Below are 23766 nucleotides of genomic sequence, written 5' to 3' on the forward strand. Positions count from 1 at the left end.
AAAACTTTTCATGTTCCTCACTTGCTGGAACAACACCAGTTTTCCTTACTCTGCCATTATAATATAAGGTGCAAACTGGACATGAGTTCAGTTTGCCAGGCCACTGCAAGTCCAGATCAGCTTTCATGAGCAGGGATATAATAATTTTCTATCATATTTCAAAACAACTGGTATTGCAACTATTCACAATTTTTTTTTCAATTAAAGTATGTATTTAACCATACCTTTATTAAGAATATAGGCTGTTCCACAGGAGGACATGGAGTTTCTAAAGTTTCACAGCACACTCTTGGTGACTTTTTAACAACCTTAAGATCAACTGACTTTAAAGTTAGTCCTAAATGCACTTTCTTTGCAACAAGAGAACCATAGCAACGTGATTAAGGCTGGCACACGATCCAGTGTTTTAATTCTCTTGGCAAAAACTTGTAAGTTCCAATTATAGCATTTCTTTTATTTTTTTTTTAAGAGATGCTTAGGAAGGTCTGATTTCACTGTCTCTCAGGCATATGGTTTACAGAGTAGCTCAACAGGGAAGGAGTTACTTGGATACATGAATAAATGCTACATTAAATCACAACTTTAAACAAAAACAGGGTGATGGGGCTATGTGCGAGCAATTATTCTGTACAGGGAAAAAATATACATCTCTACAGTGTACCTACAATGCCTGCCCACAGATCTGTCTCCCTGAAAATGCTGGATTAGTTTCTGGAAAGAAACAACTACCTCTCCTTGTTCCAAGGCAGCCACTTAAGAATTACAGGTTGCTGGATCTGTTCAGGATTATCAGGACCCTCCTGCTGTTACCTCTTTGCAAAGCCTTCTCTGCCACTGGACTAAAGATCTGATCTTTACAAGTTTCACCTGTAATTCATTAACACAACATTCAGGATTTTGAAATTCCCCACTAAAAAAAAAATTCCAATTTTTGCTCTTTTACTGCAGAACCAACCTGTGGTAAAAGAGCAAAATTTCTTTACCAAGCCACAGCATGGTAATCTAGTGAAGTATATTTTCAAGTTAATTGAATGCAAAACATAAGGAAAAAGCCTACAGGAAATAAAACATGCAATATGGAATCTACATGAAGTTCTACACCCTGAACTTGCACACAGAATTATCACAGTGCCTGAACTGAAAAGCAGTTTAATGCCTGTAGCTTGTTCACTCTTCTTCTCTGCACCAAACTTTTTCTGCATGAATGGCCTTTGTGTGCCATCCTGTCCACAACAGGGTTGAAGGCAGATTTTTCTGCTAGAAAAGCTGAAATGAAAGCAATTCAAGATCAATTGTTTGCTCTGAAAGGAAGGTTACAACTGTCATTCTGATACCAACGTGTGTTGTGGTATCTCTCTTCCATAATGCAGGATGTGGTTTCCATAGAAATATCTTCTTACATCAGTACCTACAAACCCTCCAATTATTCCCCTTTGGACACCTCATGCAATCCAATAAAATCTTTTCAGAGCAGGGAAATAACTAGGCTCAGCTACTACTTAATTACTTGGTGAGAAGAAAAAGAAAACCACACTTAGTAAACAAAAGCTTTATTTAAAACAAAACATAAAATGAAGAATGTGTACTGCAAAAAAGTTTCATCATACCTGGAGAAATTTCTCCACTGTTACAAATTAAGAACAGTCAATTATAACTTTTAAGATTATACTGAATTTTGCTGATTTCTGAAATTGCAATTAGGGTGTAGTTTTAAATTGTTTGGTGGCTTTGTCTCCATCTAAGTCCCCAGGACCTTCTCTTTTCCTGAGTCCTTTACGTTGCTGAGCATCACCTGCACTTTGTTCCAAGTTTTCCTCTTCAGGACCTTGTGAGTTTAGAGTCCCTGCTGCTGTTGTGTCATCTTTCTCCTCCATGGCATCTCCTGCCACTTGCCCAACTCCAGGAAAGCAGTCAACACCCTGAAATTAGAGCCAAGACAGAATGAACAGCAAATTATACACAAACAAAATAAACAGTGACTTGATCCTAATATCAAACACTTCTGTCAGCCATGGCTGCTATAAACATGCAAGGCAAGAAACTGCTTTTTTTTGTATAGAACAGCTTCATTCCTGCTGCTCTGCCTGCCTTCCCAAAGTGTCACCATAAGGAAAACTGGGAGCACAGGGAGCCTTGATCTGGCTGGGTGGGCTCTGAAGCCGTGGCCACAGCACACAACAAGAGCGTGCACCACAGGGGCTGGAGCCATCACAGCTCCCCTGGGACACTCAGGGCTGAAGGAAACAAACTGATTTAATTGTGTGGCAACCAAAATGTGCTGGGGAAACAACCCCTGCAGCTCTCTGTTTTGCTTCCACTCATCTCGCCTTTTTCTTTATTACTTGAAAAAGCTTCATTCCTGTGATTTGTTTTCTCAGATACATGGCTTAGGCTTCATTTAAACCTCACTACCTGTTTTAGGCCTAGGTGCTATAAAAAGCTGAACGTGGCCAGATCTGCAGCTCAGCAGTGAGATAAAATAATTAGGACAATAAAGAGTTAGGCTTATTCATTCTGAAGTCACACTCAAGCTCCTGCACAGAAAAGAGCGCAAGTGGAGTTCAGAAAGTTATTCCATATGCAAACACAGAATTCACAGACTCACTAGGTTGGAAGAGATCTTCAGGATCATCAAGTCCAACCCATGCCCCAACACCTCAACTAAACCATGGCACCAAGTGCCACATCCAGTCTTTTTTTAAACACATCCAGGAATGGTGACTCCACCACCTCCCCAGGCAGGAAATTCCACTTTATCACTCTTTCAGTGAAAAACTTTGTCCAATTATCCAACGTAAATTTCCCTTGGTGCAGCTTGAGACTGTGTCCTCTGCTTCTGTCAGTTGCTGCTTGGAGAAAGAGACCAACCCCACCTGACTAAAACTACCTTTCAGGGGGTTGTAGAGAGTGATAAGGTCACCTCTCAGTTTCCTTTTCTGCAGGCTGAACACCCCCAGCTCCCTCAGTGGTTCCTCACAGGGTTTGTGCTCCAAGCCCCTCTCCAGCCTTGTTGCCTCCTCTAGACACACTCCAGTGTCTCAAGGTCCTTCCCAAACTGAGGACACAGCACTCGAGGTGTGCCCTCACCAGTGCCAAGGACAGGGGAAGAATGCCCTCCCTGCTCCTGCTGGCCACACCATTCCTAATCCAGGCCAGGAGCCATTGGCCTTCTTGGCCACCAGGGCACACTGCTGGCTCATGTCCAGCCAGCTGTTGTACCCCCAGGTCCCTGTCTGCATAGGCACTGTCCAGCCACTGTCCCCAGCCTATAGCACTGCAGGGGGTTATTGTGGCCAAAATGCAGAACTTAAGCCTGGGATCCAAGGTTGCATCTTCGCTCTCCAGCTGCTGCTTCTTCCAGAGCTTCGCCATAGCCAGGAGTTTGAGGTTGGGCTGACAGGCAGTGTCTTCTGGGAAAATATAATCACAGTACTCCTCCCATCCAGCATCAGACCCATCTCTGGCCTGCAGCTTTCTCCTCTTCTTTATTTTCTCAGGCATCAGTTTATCTATCCTCTCCTTAGTGGCATCGGTGCCAAACTCATCCTCGAAGCTCCTCCAGGCCTCCAGCAGCATGACCCTCTCCTCCTTCTCCTCGCAGCTGCACATGGCCTTGTTGGCCTCCTGGTAGATCCGCTGGCAGCGCTGCAGCCGCTCCTCCTGCCCGCCGACAGCTCGAACCGCGCCAGGCTGATCCACACCCTGCCGCGCTGTGTGCGCTGCAGCAGCCGCCGGTAAAGGCTCCTGGTTCTCTCACTCTCCTCTTGCTCCATCTCAAAGTCAGTGTAGGATTTCCAAAGCACCTCTGGCATGTCCAGCCGGGGCTGGCTGATAGCCAGCTCATAGATGGCCTGGGAACGGTCGATATCCTCAAGGATGGTTTCCAGCTCAGCAAATTTAATCCAGGACATGCAGTTTTCCAGTGCAAACTCCAGGAATTTTTCATACAACTTTCAGCAACGGTTAAGTTCACGCAGCTGTAACTCCAGCTCAATGTAACCTTTAAACAGTTTGTTTTTTGGACATTTACCTATGGATGTCCCCAAAGCCCTTCTGGCAAGGGGGAGGTTTTTCTGGCGAATTTCAAACTGTGCATACAGCAGCCAGTTTTTGGACATTTACCTATGGATGTCTCCAAAGCCCTTCTGGCAAGGGGGAGGTTCTTCTGGCGAATTTCAAACTGGCAAAATGTAACTTCTGGCAAATGTAAACTTCTTGTGGGGCAGGAGCTCAAGGCATGCCTGGTACACCTGTCTGGTTCGCTCTGCATCTTTTGCCTCCAGCTCCTCATAGAGTGCATATCTAATCCAGAGGCAGATATACCTCTTCCAGTGGTGTTTCTCCTGGATGGGAGGCATGTTGGCAATGGCTCTCTTGTACACCTCCTGCACGTTAAACACAACAACCTATTCTGCGAGTGAAAAACAAATGCACCTGTGTAAACAATAAGATTTGTCCCATGAGAACCCACAAAGGAAAAATGTAAACATGTCCAGAGAGAGAAAATTTGATAGACATATACAATAACCCTTACCATCCAACAAACTGAGTCTCACTGCAATGCTGACCACTTAGGTTTAACACAATGCCTTCTGATATTTTCTATAAATATGAGCTTTGTGAATAAAGAATTGGCTTTCTGCATGAAGAAAATGGAGTCTCAGCTGATTCATTCCAACAACTACTTACATAGGTACATGAGTCTGTAGTACAACACACCTGTGGAAATCTCTCATATTTAAATCTCTCTAATTCACTGAAAAGGGAAAAGGCCACCAATGGAAAACAAGGTCATAAGATGACATTATTAGTTACTGTACCTTATTCATGTGGTCCAATTGTCTGGGTTTAGTAGTTGGAGTCTTCTCCATACAAGAGCCCACTTCAGCTTCTGGAGAAATTGGAATATTTTGACCCAGAAAGAGATTAAAGAACATTAACTTACTTCCACGGCTATTTGCATTAAAAAAAAAAAAAAAACACCAGAAAAAGCCACCTGACTCTTACCTACAATCCCTCTTGCCTTGTTTTTGTTAATTAACCAAACCAGAGTGCCCCATGACACCACCACAAAAGCCTAAGGTGAACAACTATACTAGAAACAAAATGTCTGTGGATCTTGAAAGTGCTGCTAACCAGATAATCTGTTCACCCCTTACACCTGGAAAACTCATATTCCTTTATCCTCTTTAGAAAATACAGGTTACTCTCACCAATTCTGATAAGGAATTATATGCAATCACTTGAAATTTATTTTGATTCTTCTCAGCCTGCTTGGTTTTGCATTAGCTTCACATTTACATGCTTTATGTATATTACCAAACCACTTCCAAACAGCTCTGTTCACTGCCTGGTAGATTTAGCAACCACAACCAAACCATGTGAAATGATTTCTGTTCCTCCAATCAGCCCCAGAAGAGAAATGTCACCATGTTCCTGTTGCTGAGACTATTTGATGAAACTAAATCTCCTACATTTTTCAAACAATAAGAATTAATTCAGAATTAATGACTGCAGCTATGTGTGACAACATGCTAAAAAGCTTGATTTTTATAGATATATGTACAGACAGAAATGTGTGTGTGTATACATGCCTATGTATCTGTGCACATCCAAACTGAAGTGCAGCAAACAGAGGGCTGCAGTTTATATGAACTGCCACTAGATGCAGCCACACCACCTTGCAAAATTGAATATTCTGACCTCAGGATTACAGAGAAATTTGTTTTGGAATATGTATGACTGTAGAATTCCTACAAGAACATTACTGGTATTCAATCCTGAGTACTGGTGTGGGGAAAAAAATCCATAATATGAGCAAAATATTCAATTTTTCTTCTCAGTAATTTTGTTCCAAAACACAGCACTGCACAGCATTGCAAATGTCAACAGGAATCTAAGAAATAAGAGCAGCATAAGACTTGTCTATTTTCACAGTTGTTGCCATAGATCCTGATTGGAGCTGACAATATTGAATTACATTGTGTTTTGCTTTATGCATACCCGAGAAAGTAGGAATGAAGACCTTGTTCCCAAGAGACCTCCCCCTAAAGATAGAATCATGGAATCATAGAATAGTTTGGATTGGAAGAGACTTTTAAAGGTCTTCTAATTCAATCCCCAGCAACAAGCAGGGACATCTTCTACAAGACCAGGTTGCTCCGAGCCCCATACAACCTGACCTTGGACACTTCCAGGGATGGGGCTGTCACAGCTTCTCTGGGCAGCCTGTACCAGGGCCTCAACACCCTCATAGTAAAAATTTATTTCCTTATACCTAGCCTAAATCTATCCTCTTTCAGTTTAAAATCATTATCCTTTTTCCTGTTGCAACAGGTCCAGCTAAAATCTTTATTCCCATCTTTCTTACTGTCCCCCTTTAGGTAGTGGAAAGCTGTAGTCAGGGCAGTTCCCCAGCTTCATGTGTATTTTTTACTGACAGCGATTCTGGTGGAATGATATTTCCCTATTTTTTGGGTCATTCATCTATTTGTTTTTCTAGAAGATGGCAAAAAGAAGAAAGAAAAAAGAAAGGATCTTCTCCCCCAGGATCTGCTGAGTTTTGATCTGATCATAGTTCTGTTCAGTTGCCATTAATAAACTTCACTTAGCAAGATTAAAGGTTTTGCTGGTTTAAAGCACAAGGAACACAGATATAATGGCTTCAGAGGAACCCAGCCTAGGGCTAAAGTCTGACTTAACTCTCCTGTGGGTGCTGCAGACAAGATGAAACGTGGTGTCTCAACAGAAGGTTCCCAAGCCAAAACAGAGCGGGATGGATGTGGGAAGGCATGGGAGAAATTTGCTGCACTTCCAGAAAGAGACAATGTGTGCCCTTGTTTTGGAACCCAGTGCTTATCACAGCTTGTGTGCATGCAGCAGAGGGGCCTGCCTGGGTCCTCCAACCACCTGAACAGATTACATCAACAAGATCCCCATATGAACTGTCAAAAGGTTTCCCCATTCTGTCACTATCTTTTGTGAAGCAGGCAGAAAATGCTCCCAGCAAAAAGGATTTACCCTGTAGGAGAGTACTTGGAATCTTCCAAAACCCATAATGAAAACCTTTGTGTTTCCATCCAAGAATGGTATTGGCAGCAATTGAAGGTAATTAAACACACTGCCCACTGGCCATACAAATTTTTTCTTTATAACAATTTCAGAGAAACAAACCCCTGTCTATAACCCAGACAATGTGTTGTGCAACAGGGATTTTTTGGGCTAACTTCTACCCTGCTCTAAGTGCACTGCAACAGGAGTTCCAGCCACTTTATGCCAAGGCTGTGCTTTGTTCAGGATCTCTCAGATGCTCTGCGGTTCCATTTCATTACCTCATAATTTCTAAGAATTGTCCTGTTTACTGTGAAAAGATGAGGAAACTGGACTGCACACTCAGTAGTTCCTCCATGTGCAAACAGAGACATCACCTCTCCATGATCACTACCTAACCCTTGGTTGCATTTATCTTTATAGAACTATAACACAGACAAGTTCACACTGCCTGTTTTAACTCACTTCCTGAAGGGGATGACTCCATCTGAATTTTTAACCAGATATTCAGTCGCTGGCTCCAATCTCCTGGTGCTTCCACTTCCCACAGTCGCTTCTGCTCCTCAGGATGAGCCTGCAGGAATTTCTGGCACACTGAAAGGAGAAACCAAGGGGTGAAAGTATGAATGAGTGGAAAGTATGTTGGAAGAGGGAGCATGTTCTATCCCAGAAATTCTCTCAGACCTACTTTCACTAGTTCCTTTAGAAATCTTTCTTCTCTCTTCTCATCTTCCTCCTCTTTGTTTTAGCTGGGACTTCTACTACAAGTCTGTGTGAAATGGCCTAAACAGTCATGAGTGAATCCTGCCATCTGCTTCAGTCTAGATTATTTCTTTGTGAGTGCAGAAATAAAGGTCTTGAAACAATTTGCTGAGCACCTTCTACTGACACTGCAGCACAGAACAATGTCCAGACACTCAGTGGGTTTCACAGCAGTGTGGGGTTTTTTACCCTCACTACTCTGAAATAAAAGGTGTTCCCCTATCTTCCAGCTTTAGCCATTCAGAATGCTACTTTAATTTCTGTTTATACAGAAAAGCTCTGCTTCAGTTTGGTTTTTGGGCCAAAATCACCCTCCTTTTCACTACTGCTACTCTACACCCCATTGTTAGGTTCATTTATTTCTTTGGATGTGGAAAAGAAGAAATGGGAAGAACTAACAGAAAAATTACAGGATACATGTGATGGATGTGCAATCACCTTTATAAACCATATTGCCACAGATTCCTACCACTGTCAGTACACACTGACCATCCAAAAATTTAGGTCTGCTTATGTTATCAAACTGAAGTATGTTCTATTTAGTGGTATCCTTAGGATGTGTGCAGTGTCAAGAGGAGGCACATGCTGTAGAACAACAGTTCAAAACATTAAAGGGCATTTCTCAACTTCCCTTAACTGCCATCTTATCAGTTGCATCAACTGCACTAAGATAGTGATCTGTAAACAACAAAATTACTGCCATTCTCTGTCCACTGTAGTTCATCACACTACAGAATGGGTGATTTATCTTCAACATTCAGTTGAGTTTAACAATGGGATGTTGAAACAAAAACCCTAATTCTAGTATGTAAACATTTGCCTTACACTAATGAGCAGATCGTAGACATTAATTTTATCCAAGGATATCCAGACTAAATTAATCATTCCAATAAAAACTACTAAAACTAACATCTATACTAGAATCCAGGTATCTGCCACACAGCTTTTTGCTTCTTTTTAGGCCTCTACAGCAGCTTAAATACCATGTCCATGTTAAATAAACTGTCCACAGCTTCAGAGATTTCAGTACAGAGATTTAAAGGTTGCATTCATTTGTCAAAGCATGAAAATGTGGTTCCAGTGAAATTAAAAACAGACAGTGGCTTCAATATGCTCAAAATTTAACTAACAGTATTGGTATTTTTATAAAAGTAAACCTAATTAAAACATGATGCAAGTCAAATCTATTCACTATTAGCTGTAAATTTAATTGAGACAAAAGCACAGTCTTCCAATACATTGCTAGTCATAACACATAAGAAATGCAGCTTTCTCCTCCAGGCTTTTGAAAGCCCTGAGGTCTGCCACAGGAAAAATGGATATTATTCAGAGAAGAGAAGGAATGCTGTCAATACTATTCCCTCCTGAAATCAGAAGCAGCAGTACCTGCTTGGGTGCTTTTGAATACATTCAAGGGCACATAATAATCAAGAGAAAGAACAGATGGGGCCAAAATCTTCTTGACACTTATTAGGAAATAACTAGAAAGCTGTAAGTCAATCAAAACATCTCCCCAAAAATGATGGTGAAGACTGCGCCACACAGAGAGAAACCTCAGAAAAAAATACTTTTCTAAAGAAGACAGTTTTATAAATAACGTCAGCACAGATTTTTTTCTGTGAATTTCACTAGCAAAACCAGAGTTTTGACCTGAAGACACAGAAGAGATATGACTACTTTGTGATCTTTAAAAGTGACAAATGTTCAAAGACAGTTGATACAAAACAAGTACTGATGTAACTGTATGACTGAGCAGAGCCTGGGTATTTGGCTTATTAAATGTAATTTCATAAAAATTCAAGATCTACCAGAGTATTATGTGCAAAATGTGGGCTTGACAAGATCTTAGGAGTCTTTTCCCTGCGGTGTCAAATAAAATCTGTAAGTCCCTGTCTAGGGCAAAGACATAGTTCTGAGAGGGAGCAGTTCTAGGAACACACACTGTCAAACAGGCACCATGATTTTTGTGCTTCTTGTTGTCTTACATAAATATTGGCCTACCTTTCCACAGGAAATTCCAGATGGCTCCAGAAGAGGAACCAGTTGCAGGCAAACAAAGGTTCGGTTCAGACAAGGGCACTGAACTCTTACACAGTGAGGACAATCTTGCCAAGACCATATTGAAAATTATACATTATACATGACCCTTACCTAACGTGTCCACATCAAAGGATTTACCTTGATACATGGCAGCAGAAATAGGGCAGCTGATCCCCAAGGCATCCTCAGCCAGGAAAGACTGACAGAAATCATGCAACATTTTCATCCCTAGGCCACCTCTTCTGTACTTTCTCTGGACAAATATAGTATCCAAAACTGGCAGCAGGTAACACTGACTGGTTGTACCATCACACAGGCTCCCTGAAAACAGACAGGGAAAAACACATCCATTTGCAAACAGAATTGGTATTGCTGCACTAACTGCTTTGTGATTTCAGCCACACACACTGCCCTGGTACCTTTCCACAGGCTGTGAGGATCATCCCAGCTGAAGTGTATTTGCACAGGCAGTAAAACACTTTCCAGGAGGATGATTTTTCCATGAAATGGAGAGGACCTGCCTAACGTGGCTGACAGGTCTCACCAGAGTCTTCTCCAGACTCTGATTCTGCATCACACTATCTTGGTACACAGGCAATGTATATAGGAAAGCTCTCTGCAAAGATTTAAATGGTCTAAAACCAAAGAGATATAACTACTCTGAATGTAATGTCAGTATACTCCTTTAAAAAAACAACTGAGTGGTGCATTTTAGGAAAGCACTGTAAGAGCTCCTTTGTAAGTCACTCCATTTCTACTGAGTGATAATTTACCACACATGTAGGTGCTTCTATTCCATCACTTGAACTACCACTATCAGTGTTAAACCCAGGGTTTCACTCAAGGACAGTCCTTGCTAACAAACACATTAAGTCAGTTAACTGAAATCACGGGTCATGACATAATGCTCTACATGCAGACAAAGTACAGACAAGCATAAGCCTCCAAACTATTAAAACTAGTTCTCAGTGAAAATTGTCCAAAATAACCCCAAAACACAGAATCAAGGGATTTATTTTGCAATCACAAATCGCAAACTCAAACTGGAGTCAAGAGAGAATTGATTAAGAACAGACATTCAGCATCCAAAATTTTGGTGTTCACCCTAACCAAATGCAGGCAGAATACCCTAAAAATAGAACTTCAAACTACTTTACAGCATAAGCACTCAGTTCTGAAATGAACAACCAACATCAGTTCCCCAAGCACCTACATATAGGAGAAGGTCCCCACAGAAAAACCTCACGGGTTTATTTTAATTTCTAGAAAATATTTATGAAGATTTTATGCTGCTTTTGAGCACATGGCAGATTAAATACAAAAGGATATCCAGACCTTTATAACAGAAAATGGCTACATTTTCATACTTTGTTGCTCAAGACTCATCAAGACCTTCTTGGTTTATCCTTCTTACTACTTGCTAGTGGACCTGACTCAGTCTAGTTTTCCGTGTTTTGAGACATGAAGCTTTCATCACTTCATTAAGACCTATTTCACAGTCCTGTTGAATGCCTGTTCCTAAATTCCAATAAAAGACTTCTGCTTACCAGGTCCAATTTTTTTGCACATTCCTACAGCTGTGTTAAGCTGGGGTCTATTTCTGCTCCTTCAGTTGGTGTCCAGAACCTTTCACCAATACTGGACAGGCCTGACTTTTATTACTCTCTTTTCTAGGATGCCAATCCAGCACAGCATACATGACTATTTTTTATTCTAGACCCTGATTTGTCAAGCTCATCATTTAGCAAGAATCCACATCTCACAGAGTGAGCCATACAACAAGAGTATGTAGCTACATAACCATCCATTCACATCTTGATTAAGCTTGGCTCACTCCTACTTAATCAAAACGCATGCTTAACTTCAAACACATGTTCCAGCACATTGTTGGAAGAGGGTGGGTTGTGGTGGTGTTTATAACCTTTCAATATTTGTAACACATGACGGGTAGTTACTCTTTTTGTCATAAGCCAAAAAATTGAGTATATCCCCAGTCCCATTGTTAGCTGCCAAGCCAACAGAGATGTCAAATTCCAGCAGAATTGCACCATACGTTCTAAGGGACAAAATTTTTCTCATGAAGTCTTTAAGAATTCCTGCATGTTGCAAGTGTTCTTTTAAGTTTATTATTATCTCATATAGTCTGTCTCCTATAAATTCTGATGAGAATGCTGTGCAGCAATCCCAGGAGCTGAGTGATTTATGTCTGAGCTCCTAATTTTGTGTTGAGAAGATGACAAAAACTTGTCATGTCTAAAGGCACTATAAATAAAGAAACCATGAAGCCATTCTTCACCTTGTCCCTGGGAAACACATTAGGAGAGTCACAGCCCACAGGCATTTGAAATAAAATAAACAAACAAACCAACATTTGGGAACAAAGGCCACTTTGTCCCTGTTTCCCATCAAATAGTACAAGGTTACCATAAGCTAATGGTGGCCCGGAGGTGGCCACTGGGCTCTCACACATTTGGTTGAAAGGTTTGTTTGAAACACACAGACAAAGTTTTGAGGTGAGGGAGGAGACTGGGAAAATAAGGGCATTGGTGATGGAGAGGGAAGCATTCATGCAGCCTGCCCTTTGAAAGCCTTTGATCTGCTTGGTTAGGTCACGAGTGCCAAATGACCAACTTAGGAGCCAGCAAAATGGCAAACAGATATTACAAGGGCAGGAAAGCAGACAGCCATTAGCATTCCCAAAGAGCCACAAACCAGAAAAAAAAACCAATCCGGTCCCCACATCCAACAGACCCAAACAAAACAAGGTTGTGCACACTGACTATTTCCCTGCTGAACAACTTGGCTTGGCATACACATGTCTGGACAGGCCTGAGCACTTGTGTAAAGGGTGGGGAGTATTTCTGCAGAGCAGAACCCAAGGTCAACCCATTGTGTGAGTTTGTATGTGAGAAGGCGAACAAAGGTTCTGGCTTCAATAAAATTAAATGAATTCATGTCTGGACTGGTATGTAGTCATTTCATTTTCATTACAGCCAGAATCTTCAATCCGCCTCAGAAATGCACATTAAAAATATTATTGCTAGCAAACAGAGGGAGACAAAAGCAATTATTCCACAAGATTTCAGCTAATTGTCTGTCAGGTTAACTTCAATGCCAATTTTTTTTTTTTCTAAAAGAAATGTATGTAATCAATGAAAAAATAAAATCCTGTTATCTTTTTAAGGATCTCTTTCTACAGAATAGCATCTGGGCCACCAATATCAATAGTATGAAGAAAGGTCTGAAATGAATTTGAGCTCAGGAAGCCACTTCCAAGGACTATCTCTAAGGCTCTGGTGTCAGAAAAAAGCAGAGATGGGGCCAGGGTTACTTTTTTGCCTACTCCATGTTTGCTTAAGAGTTTTTGCAGTCAGGTGTTCCCAAACTGTGACTTGTGGAGCATTTCTAAAGAATGAATGAGAAGCCAACCATGCACTTACTCCTGATACACCTGTATGTTCTATGGCCATCTCAGAGGACTCAGTCTGGTTAAGGCTGATTTGATTCACATCACTCCAAACTTTTACTACTAAGATTTGTCAGGAGGGAAGGACAAGCTTTGACAATCTGGCTGTTTTGTTTTTCATACTACAGACAGCTTGGTCTGCAGCTGGGCAGCTCATGTGTGTTACAGAAAAAGGTCTATAAAAAAGGGATTTCGTTCTGGTTTGTTCTTAAAAGCACTAAGACACTCCTGGCTCACTGCATCCTCCAACTTCCTCATTGATTTATTTGTATCATGAATCTTCTACATTCTCCTGGCATTTATGTGAAGGTGGTAAAGTCCATTTTCAGTAATTACTAGTCCTCAGTAAATAAGAAAAGAAAAACTTTCAGGGAATTACACGGTCTCACTGCACAAGAAACAAGTGTCAGTAACCGTGGTAATTAATCCTACATCACTACACAGAACACATTATTTCTGAGGTTTTCACACAGAGCATAAAATAAGTACTTTAAACAACATAAAACAGATCCCAAACCCCAAGTATCTATATGAAGGTTTTCTGCAAAATATTTCATTTTCAGGCTGCTGCCTGCAGAGAAAGGTACAGGAAGAGGGAACTGCCATTTCCTATGGTCCCTTTAAGTAGCTCCATTTACTGAGGTCTAACTGCTCAGCTGTCTGATATGGAAGCCGCTGACATAGATAAAATTGGAGACATTTATCTTGGCACGTGACAAAGTGTCTTATCAGCCTCATTAGTGGCTTAGTACATCTCATCAATCTTTAGTATACCCAGTGGTAAATGCTGCATGCCTGTCATTGGACAGGAATAGGCACATTCCAGAGAGGCCAAGTTGATGATCTGTGCAGTCATGAATAAATTTTGCTTTAATAAAGGTGTCTAATGCTCACGAAAAGTGATAGCCTTGAAGAATGAGACTTCTGTTTATCTACACAACAGGTGCAGGGTGGCCAGTGCCAGAAGTGGCCAAATTGTCTCAAAACTTTGACTCGCAGTAGTTACTGCATCTCTGAGCAAGGCGGGTGCTCGAGACCATCTGTGCCTCTTTAGCTGGACTATTAAAAGACATCCAGTTAAGGATGTTCATAAGATGGTTGGAAGCATGGAACTGAACCAAAATGACCAAGTTCACTTTGTACAGGCCACCTAGGAACTGGCAAATGGAAATGACATTACAGTATTGCCAAGATAGTTAATTGGAATCGCTGAAGTCCATTGAAAATTTAGTTTGCATAACGACACATTAAATCTGTAGCAAAGATAGAACAGACTCACTGTTCCTTGGTCACCACTTCTGTGATTCACCCAGAAGACTTATGTTTGAAAGAGCCATGCTCCACAGACCTTTTCTGGCTTGTTTGCCTCCACTGAAGCATGTTTTTTGTCATGCTGTAGATAATGAAAAATTCACAGATGAGAAATACAGCTGAATACAACATCAATATGAGAATCTCAATTATCCAGTGAAGAAAATCGAACTGGAAAGAATGGTCAGGTAATTGCAGAGCATGGAAATAAAGGGAATCAGAATCACATGTTGGGCACAAAGGAAAATAATTTTTTCCTAAGACCAGAAGCTATAACAGAGGTCCAGCACAATATGAAGTCCGTAGTTAGAGCTGCCTCTACTAAATGTTCTGACCAGGACAGTAAAAGGAAAAAGAACTTACATTATGATTTTAAAAAATAAATTATGAAAATATGTAAAACAACCTTGTGAAATACAGCTTCTGAGTGAAGATATTGATCTTAGTCTGTTCAGGGCTCTTCTAAACAGTAGAGAGAATATAATCAGCCATAGCATGGCTGGTATGAAATTGAAATCACAGAACTTCAGAAAGAGGAATTATTTTCTAAATGCGTACATCAAATAGCAAAAAGCAGCAAAAACAATCAGCTTCAAGCTTCCCGAAAAGGCTTTGGCAAAAGACTGCAGTAATTTGTGACACAGGCCAAAAACTAACAAATATAGCTGCCCAGAGGAAAGAAACACTGGCAAGAAAAGGCAGATGCTGACAAAGCTGGACTTGAAGGATTTGTATTTTATGTGGACCTGGTTTAAAACCAAACTGTGACTCTCAACTTACTCAGAAACAGTTTCAACTTGGCTAATACTCCACCCATAACAGACTACTGTGCACATTCATTTCACTGGAGCATGAATCATTACAGCCCCTACAAGTGTTTCTTTCCAAAAGCTTTGCTCAGGAATATTTATGGACTTAAAGGAAAATGCACTTGTGTTTGGCATTACAAACCAGTTCATCAGCATAATCAGAGATTCAGACAAGGCTCCTTCATCACAGGCTGAGTCCTGATTCCCCACTGATGATGCAGCAGCACCACCACAGAGCTGCACAAGCTACACCTCTGTGTTTATCAGGATTTTCCATCCCAAAGAGCAGAACATCTCTTGTTGCTGGCCTTTGGGATTGCAGCAGAGAAGGCACCTTCAGAGTGTCCTCTGGAATCCAAAACAACCCAGCTCTCAAGCTGTTTCTTTTTCTCCCATTTTGGATGGATGGCTATTGAGTCCTGACTTGGGCAATATTTTACTTCCAAAGATCCATCTTCTCTGTGTTTAAGCTGTCGGTGTCCAGGTGATTCCCATGAATCTTAAGCACAGGCTTGTAACCAGCTCCCATGTGGGGGCACAGGCTCAACTGCAACTGGAGTTATTCCAATTAAGCCTCTTTCACTCCAGACTGGTTAACAGCAATTATTTGCATTAATACAGACTCTGTGTTTAATAAGAACTTTACTAAAGATAATCAGGTATCCCTAAAGAATTAAAACACATTTTGTTTCCTTTTTATGCCACTTAATCAATTAATTATGAAATCAATTAATCATCCTCCTTTAAACTGGGAGTACCACAACTGCACAAAGCATTCCAGGACTGATCTAGTGCACACACCTTCCTCTACACAACCCAGCCACTGCTCCTCACACACCCAAGGATCCTTCCTCTTCTTACCACCACCAACTCCCAATACGTTTATCCACCGGGAACTGCCCTCCTTTTTCAGGTATCATTCTTTCCAGGATGCAGTTCTCCATTCTGTGGACAGGCCCTACAGTCTTTGTTCCTAGATGTACAACCTCCTACTTGGCTGCATTAAGCACATTTTATTGGAGTAAGCCAGTACCTCAGATCAGAATAGGGTTTGGAACTATCATGTTTAAATGAAAGTAACATGGATGGCTTCCAAATTCTGGGAAGGTTTGTTCCCCAGATTAATTCTGAGGGAGATTTCATATAAAAATGTAAATGAGAGCCAGGATTATTTATACTGAAAGATAAACAAAAGGATTACATTTCTAGCTATTAGGAACCAGTGGAATTGTGTCTCTAAAATGACCTTACCTTTCATCTTGACCGAGTAAAAGGCAGCAGCCTCGCCGTTCCTCCAGAGTATCTTGGCACGCTCAGTGGCAGAGTGAGGTAGAAAGAATGCATCATTAGCTGAACTCCCTTCCAGCATTCCAAAAATAATGCAGTTCAGAACAAAGAGGACAATCCTTTCTCCAAATGTCTGGACCTAAGAGAACAAACAAAAACAGACCAAAGAAAAATGAGGCAGAGAATAGTATTTTGCATCTCATAAAAGGTTTCAAAATCAAAAGAGGCTGGGAAGGAGGAGGTCAGGAAACACGTACACTTAATTTGAGGAAAATACCTCCTGGTTCAGCTAGAATAACAAAAACAGTTTTTCCTAGTGTTTCACCCTCTATCCAGCGGGCATAGAGTAATTTAGTAACTATTTATAAAGCTTGACATATCTCTTGTTGTCACAGAAAGGAATTTTAAAGCAGCAGAAGTATCTTGATTGCAGTCACAGATTTGGAACCAGGATCAAGGCAATCTAGTCCTACTCAAAAGTGAAATGAAGATTAGATTCACACTGTGGGCCTGGTCACCTCTCCTCTATTACCTGTATTGCCACAGCACTGAAGCATTTAGTGGGCCAGGACCTTACTGAGATTGACACTATACAAAACAGAGAATGGTCTGTCCCAGCCAGCTATAATCTAGGTGTAACATGAACAATCATTCTGTGCTGGCCTTCTTAGAAGACAAAAGACAGGACAGGGAAATGAAAGAATATAAAGGAACAAGATTATATTGATCGAGGTAAAAACTGCTGCCAACAAGCTTCACACTGCTGAAAAAGAAATGAGAGTTTCCACATATAATGGCAATTTACCTTTTAGCAATGAGCTAGAGGGGGTAAGATTTCTATTTTCAGACATTATTTTCATTCTCTGTTGATACAGAGATGCTTGAAAGCCTGAAGGCCTGTGCTCCTGCTTCAAGTTCTCTCTTGCAAGGATTGGTATCTCAAAATCCCTCTAGTTCAGTCAGCCATAAAAATCCAACTTAATTCTGCAAATAATTAAACTCTATGTGTGACAGGAAAAGATGATAAAGGAACGGAATGGTTAAGGACCAAAGATACTGAGAGCTGGGTAGGAAACAAAACTGACTTAATAACCTTGTGGCAACACAAATCTCATATGCAGCAGGCATCTGACTTTTTGATTGCAAACAGACTCCAGGCTACCCAAATCTTTCAAATTATGAAAAAGTAGTTCTACCTTACCAAAATAATTTATTTGGAAAAAGAATTATGGATATAGAAATTACTAAATAGAAATCATTTCATAAAATGAATACAAGATAAACATTATCCAAGGAAAAAAAAAATCAGAACTAGCTAGATAAGACATTGTTCCAAAGGGTAGTAACACCTCCCACCAGACAGTTAATGTGAGAAATTATTGCTAATGTAGTAATTCAGTTTATGATTATTCCTTTAGTAGGCAGCGAGGGTAAACTAAAAACCAAAAGAAAATAAACCCCACAGATGAATCATAAGCTGCATGCACAGAATTGTTTAGAGAGGGCTAATGTGCATGTCACTGTGTCCTGGAGATGTGAAGCACTTGGTGAGCCACAGAGTCCAGATCCCACAGGTTCAGAGCAGGAGCTGCTGGAGACCAAAGACAATTCCATACAATTGCTCTGGCTGGGAAGCTCCAGGGTAAAGGCAGCTGTTCAAAATAGCATCCTCACCAAAATGAGCCCATCTCTAGCAGGATCAGCCGTCTTCACAACATCTTCCACAGGCCACCAGCGCTGGCTCAAATAAACTGCCAAAACTACAGAAACAAAAACAGGAGAGCATGTTACCCAGAAATACAAAGTAGCTTCTCAATTTTTCCACAGGCAACCTCAGATCTACTGCTCCCTCCAGCTGACTCCAGCCTGTTCTGCTGTGAGACAGAACAACAACAATTGTATTTCAATTTCACCTCCACGTCCCTTGATATCCAATTTTCAGTACCACACAAGGCATCAAGTGAAGGTAATTTTTCTCAGGAATTGATGTGACTTTGGTGTGACAGCCTGTGTTCCATATGAATAAAGCACTTCCTGCTTAATACTAAGTTCAGTAGCAGAGTAGGCTTGAGTGGCATTTGGGACAGTGGAGCTACCTGGATAAAGGTTACAGTTTTCAAGTTTCTTTCAAACTTTCCCCTGCCCACACATACATATTTGCATATATTTGAGTGCACATATTTGCACTCATGCAAGTCAAACACAAAAATTCTCATATCTGCTTTATCAAACAGCTTTTCAGCTCTCTGTGATTGAATTTCTATCTATGGGTAGCTTTAGAGTACAGACCCCTAAATCTCTGCATGGATAGACATTCTCCGAGGTTCAAATGCACACAGAGAGGTTCCTATCAACAAAAGACAGACATAGACACACAAAATAAGATACACTTTTGCTTCAGGGCAAAGTGTATCAGCAACCCACGCAAGTCAAGTCCTCATGTAGGTGTGATGCAAAACTTGCACCCCACTTCTTCCCATCCTTCCTCAATTTTTCACATTTGCAGGAACAAGTATTTAAACCCTACTCCTACATATTCATCTACAGAATTCATTGCCTGCCAATAGATTTACAAGGAAAAAACTTGAAGCAGCAACAATGACACTGAAATTACTTCCAAGCCTTGTTCAGAAAGAAAAATTTTGACATGGGGTCATTTCAAAGGATAGAGAATAAATTTCAAGGGTTTAGATGAGATTTTGGAATAAACACAGCAATCTGATCATTCATGACCACAAACACATCAAACAGCAAATATTTCAGCTAAAAGAACTTTTAGTATCTGTAAACTGATGACATTCACCTAAAGTACATGGCCACGATTTCAGGATTGCTCAAGAACACCAGTATCTTTAATATCTCCAAATAGGGCACCTACCATGTACATTTTTATACAGAAAGATAGAATATAATATATAGGAAGAATGTTGCAAAGAACAGCACAGAGTTCACATGTCTTGAGTCCTAAAAGAGTGCTCCAACAACTGGCTCTAACCTACCCAGCTAGGGACAAATATGAGAAAATTCAAAACTATCTGTGAGTTAGAAACAAATTCACACACATGGAAATGAAATTACTTTAAGGACAGGATTCATCATTTACCTGTTTTAGCCTCAGGCTATATGATTGTCACTGATGCACACAGGTTAATTTCTCTTTTTGCTTCAGACTCTATCACTCCTGCTGGTTTTAAGGCTGGAGATTCCGCTTAGCTAACTTATATTTCCAATAAATTATTAAAGCATGTGCCAAAAAGCATTACACTTTGTGTGCCGGGTTAACAAGGAAGAAGTATTGCACGCAAGGGCAGATGCCTGTTTATAGCAGCAGACTCAATTCATTAAATATTATGCACTTACTTGCATGGGATTTTCATACTCTTTCTGTGATGGATTCAATCTGTTCCCTCAAACCCTTCCCTCTGCTTTCAAATGCAGCAGCCACTGCTCCATTACACATCCATGAAACATGCAGCTACAAAGGGAGCTGAGTCACACAAAGGGGACATAATGGGCCAAATGCTGACTTTAATAAGAGCTGCAAAGAGGTTTGGCACACAGTTCAGACATACAAGACACATAGTAAAGGTCAGAAAAGTTTTTAAAAGCTTTGAGGAAAACAGGAGGATGCATAACCATGTTGGAAGGAGTTGCTTTTATAGAACATTTACTGTGCTATTCAATAATTTAAATGTGTGGAAGGGAACACTAGTTGACATAGCAACTGTCACATCACATTACTTGAGCAACCTTATCTATATGGATGCCTTCCTTGAAGGAAAAACATTTCTCCAGATTTCACACAAACATATGTACTTTGCTTTTTGTTATCATTTTTCAAGTCAACATCTGGTCCGCAGTTAAATCCATCCATGCTTCCCCATACTCTCATTTTCATTTTATAATCAACTTTGAGGAACACTACTTCAAATGCAAACATGATTTGTGAGACCACATGTTCCCTCTCTCTTCCTTCCCAGTCTTGTTATTCTTTCCAAAACATTCAGTGAAGTTCACCTGATCAGAGGAGATGGAGTTAGTGCCAGCACACATCACCTGAACCCTGTGAATCATGACGTGTGTGACTGCAGTGACCTCGCAACTGCAAAACCTGATGTGCTTGATCCTGCAGTTGCAAGACCAGGTGAAATGCATTTCAGGTCACAATTAATGGGGTTTACACATGCTCAGGTGGGTGGCTTGCCCTGTAAGCACCAGCTTGGTAAATCTCAGTACTTTCATCACCTGCACTCAGACAAACACAGAGTGTTGCAAGAAGCTGACAGGCAGTGGAGCACAGGATTCCACAGCACAGGGTGTTTGCAATCCAGGACTGAACTGAATTAGGCACCAAGCATAATGCAGTTGTGATTATGAAATGTCTACTTTTGCTGGACAAACATGGATCCCTTCCCAACTCAGGCCTGGATTATATTTTTACTTCCTAGGCTATGCTGGCCAAATGTTCCCACACTGGTTTGCAGCTATTTAAATGAAATGTGCACATCAGATTCTACACACAGAGCAAAGAAGAAAAAATAAAGCAACATCCAGCTTGACTCTTCTTTTCCCCCTGCCTTATCTGAACTGCTGAAAGGCATCCCTCAGTTACAAACTAAATAAAGGTGATGTTACATATGAGAGATGCAATTAGAGTTTGTTTAACAAATATCTAAGATAAAGTAGTGGCACTTTCTCTAAAGTCATCTTTACCTTAATCCTGTCACTGTTTCAGATTACTGACTCACTTAAAGAGGTCACTTTTGTAAAACTTCCACTGTGGAAATACTCTGATACTGGAGCAAGGTCAGAAATGCTACTCTGAACTGCATTGTGCAGCACTGACATACCCTGAACCAGCTGGGTCCCACAGTTCCCTGTCTTTAAAATGGAATAAGAGCACTTCTCACTCTTTTCTAGGAATTTTATCAAAACAAATATATTAAAGTTTGGGAGGCAGGCAGATTCCTGCTGGAATGGCAGCCATTCAAGTATCTCAGATAGATCTTTCCTGCAACCAGTTACATTTTCTTCTACTATTCAAGCTTCACTCAGTGATTTGTTGCAAATGTCTTGTGATAAATGTTCCAAGGCATCTCACAGTTATTGTGAATTATTACATGCAGCATACAGAAAATGCCACAATAAGGTATGTTTATTTAGTGTTATAAAGATGTTAATCACCCATGTTATGCTCTGTAAGCCCTTACAATGCAATTTACATTCTCATAAAAATATCTGTACAGATATACTAACAGAACACAACACTCAGCCCATCAAAAATAAATTTAAAATGCTTCCAACCAAGACCAAGTCCTACAGAAAAGCTGCCATACCCATTTTCTCTTTGAAATACGCAGATCATTTCAAACCACAAGCTACACATCACTTCTGGACAACCCATCTTATCAAGATGATGAGAAATAAATCTCACTGGTGGAATCCACCCCTCTTTAAACCAATTTTCAAGAATTAAATACCAAACTAAAACAGAGTATCTGAGGACAACCAGGAAATTTGCTTCTAAGAGTGCTCCTGCTGGGGAAGAAAACTAAAATGTAGAGGCAGTGGACAGGTAGAGGAAGAGAAGATATCACTTACAGCAAGATTGTTTCCCTCTTCCATCTGGATGAAACTTGTTTCACAAGAAAAATGCAAAGCTCAATTCAGGAAAAGAAAATTATGTAACTTGTTAAATGTTTTCATTTTCTGCCCTTAAAGTCAAATATCCTTAAAGTAACAAAGACTAAAATATATTGCCTTTCTCTGACAGAATTTGTTCTGAATTAATTTGATGTGTTCACTGGTCAGAACGAAAGGTCACTTAGGTGAGCAAATCCAGGTGGAGCTGCCCCATTAGCACAGTTGGCCACCCTAAGAGTCAATTCCAAATCTGCTGAGCTGCTGGAAAAATTTAGGACAAAGTACTTCAAATGTATATACCCATATGTACAGGTATGCACACACATCCCAGCAGGTCTTAAAGAACTAATGAAAATTTATTAACACTCATCTGAAGAAAAAAAAAAACAAAAACACATCAGTCAAATTTGATGTGTGCAGGAAGATTGGCCACATGTTTATAATATATAAAATCCAGAAACAAAGAACTTCCAGAAAATCCTTTAAATCACACTTCAGTAAGGAAATACCAAAAGCCAGGTGATGCAGCAGGCTTAGAGATCTCTCTGTTCCTCTGGCTCTGGACTGGTAACTTAAGCTGAAATTTTGCAAGGGGGGTCACAGCAGTCAGTCAGGCTGTTGTTTATAATATAATAAGGTGTTTATTCTGCTAGGTTTAAGCTTTTAATGAAGATAGCTATCATGTAATTTAGGCTCCAATTGGACTTGTTTGACTTGTTCCTGTGAGAAATCATTTTTCCTTGTGTGCTTGTATCTCATTAATACTTCTTGTTCCTAGTACTAAATGAGATCATTTAACTGAAGAGCTGTGCTAAATGCACTTTCACCTGCATCTATTTAATAATTCTTTGTTTCTGCACTGTAGTTACAGATCCCAATGCCTCTTGTGAAGACTAAATTAACTCAGTGCTGTCTTCAGCCACGTTCCTTTGAACATGAGTCAGGAGATGAGCACAACTGCACCAAGAGCCAGTTTGGCCTCTGGTGTAGATGCTTCTCCTCTTTTTCACACCAGTGTGTATCTCTCTTCAGAAAAACATTAATGGAATATATAAATTAGTGTCAGAAGAGTAATTCTACATCAGTAGTTTTAGAGGGACCAGGAAGTCTTTTGATTACACCTGGAATTTGGAAAGGTCTCCTACCTTCTCCTGTGAACCACAGCCCATTAGCAAAGGTCCAACTGAAATCCTGTGTAGAAGGAGATGGAAAACTGCAGAGTCCACCTCTAACCACAGGTGATCTTAATCTGCTTTTTGTTCTTCTGAAGAAATTTCCTGGTTACAGGGTAGGACTGAACAATGAACACTTACACTAACAGAACCTGTTCTAGGAGTGCAAGATCATTACCTGCCACTCTTGGAACTGAACAGAGGATTTTGCTTTGCCTTTGCTGTA

General features: G+C 40.5%; 1 protein-coding gene across 1 annotated transcript in view; it reads right to left on the reverse strand.

The window, feature by feature from the left end:
* Window positions 1-1533: 1533 nt before the first annotated feature.
* The window catches only part of LOC121343481 (protein FAM169B-like), a 37818-nt gene continuing 15585 nt past the window's right edge, over window positions 1534-23766 (reverse strand). Inside the window, exons 4-9 of the mRNA XM_041418695.1 lie at window positions 18400-18485; window positions 16690-16864; window positions 9991-10173; window positions 7516-7644; window positions 4821-4891; window positions 1534-1919 (exon numbers count right to left, since the gene is read on the reverse strand). Of these exons, the coding sequence (XP_041274629.1) occupies window positions 1698-1919; window positions 4821-4891; window positions 7516-7644; window positions 9991-10173; window positions 16690-16864; window positions 18400-18485 (866 nt within the window). The 3' untranslated portion in view covers window positions 1534-1697. The remainder of the gene's footprint in view (window positions 1920-4820; window positions 4892-7515; window positions 7645-9990; window positions 10174-16689; window positions 16865-18399; window positions 18486-23766) is intronic.

This window comes from Onychostruthus taczanowskii, unplaced genomic scaffold (genome assembly GCF_017590055.1).
Source record: "Onychostruthus taczanowskii isolate IOZ18803 unplaced genomic scaffold, ASM1759005v1 scaffold6, whole genome shotgun sequence".
NCBI lineage: Eukaryota > Metazoa > Chordata > Aves > Passeriformes > Passeridae > Onychostruthus > Onychostruthus taczanowskii.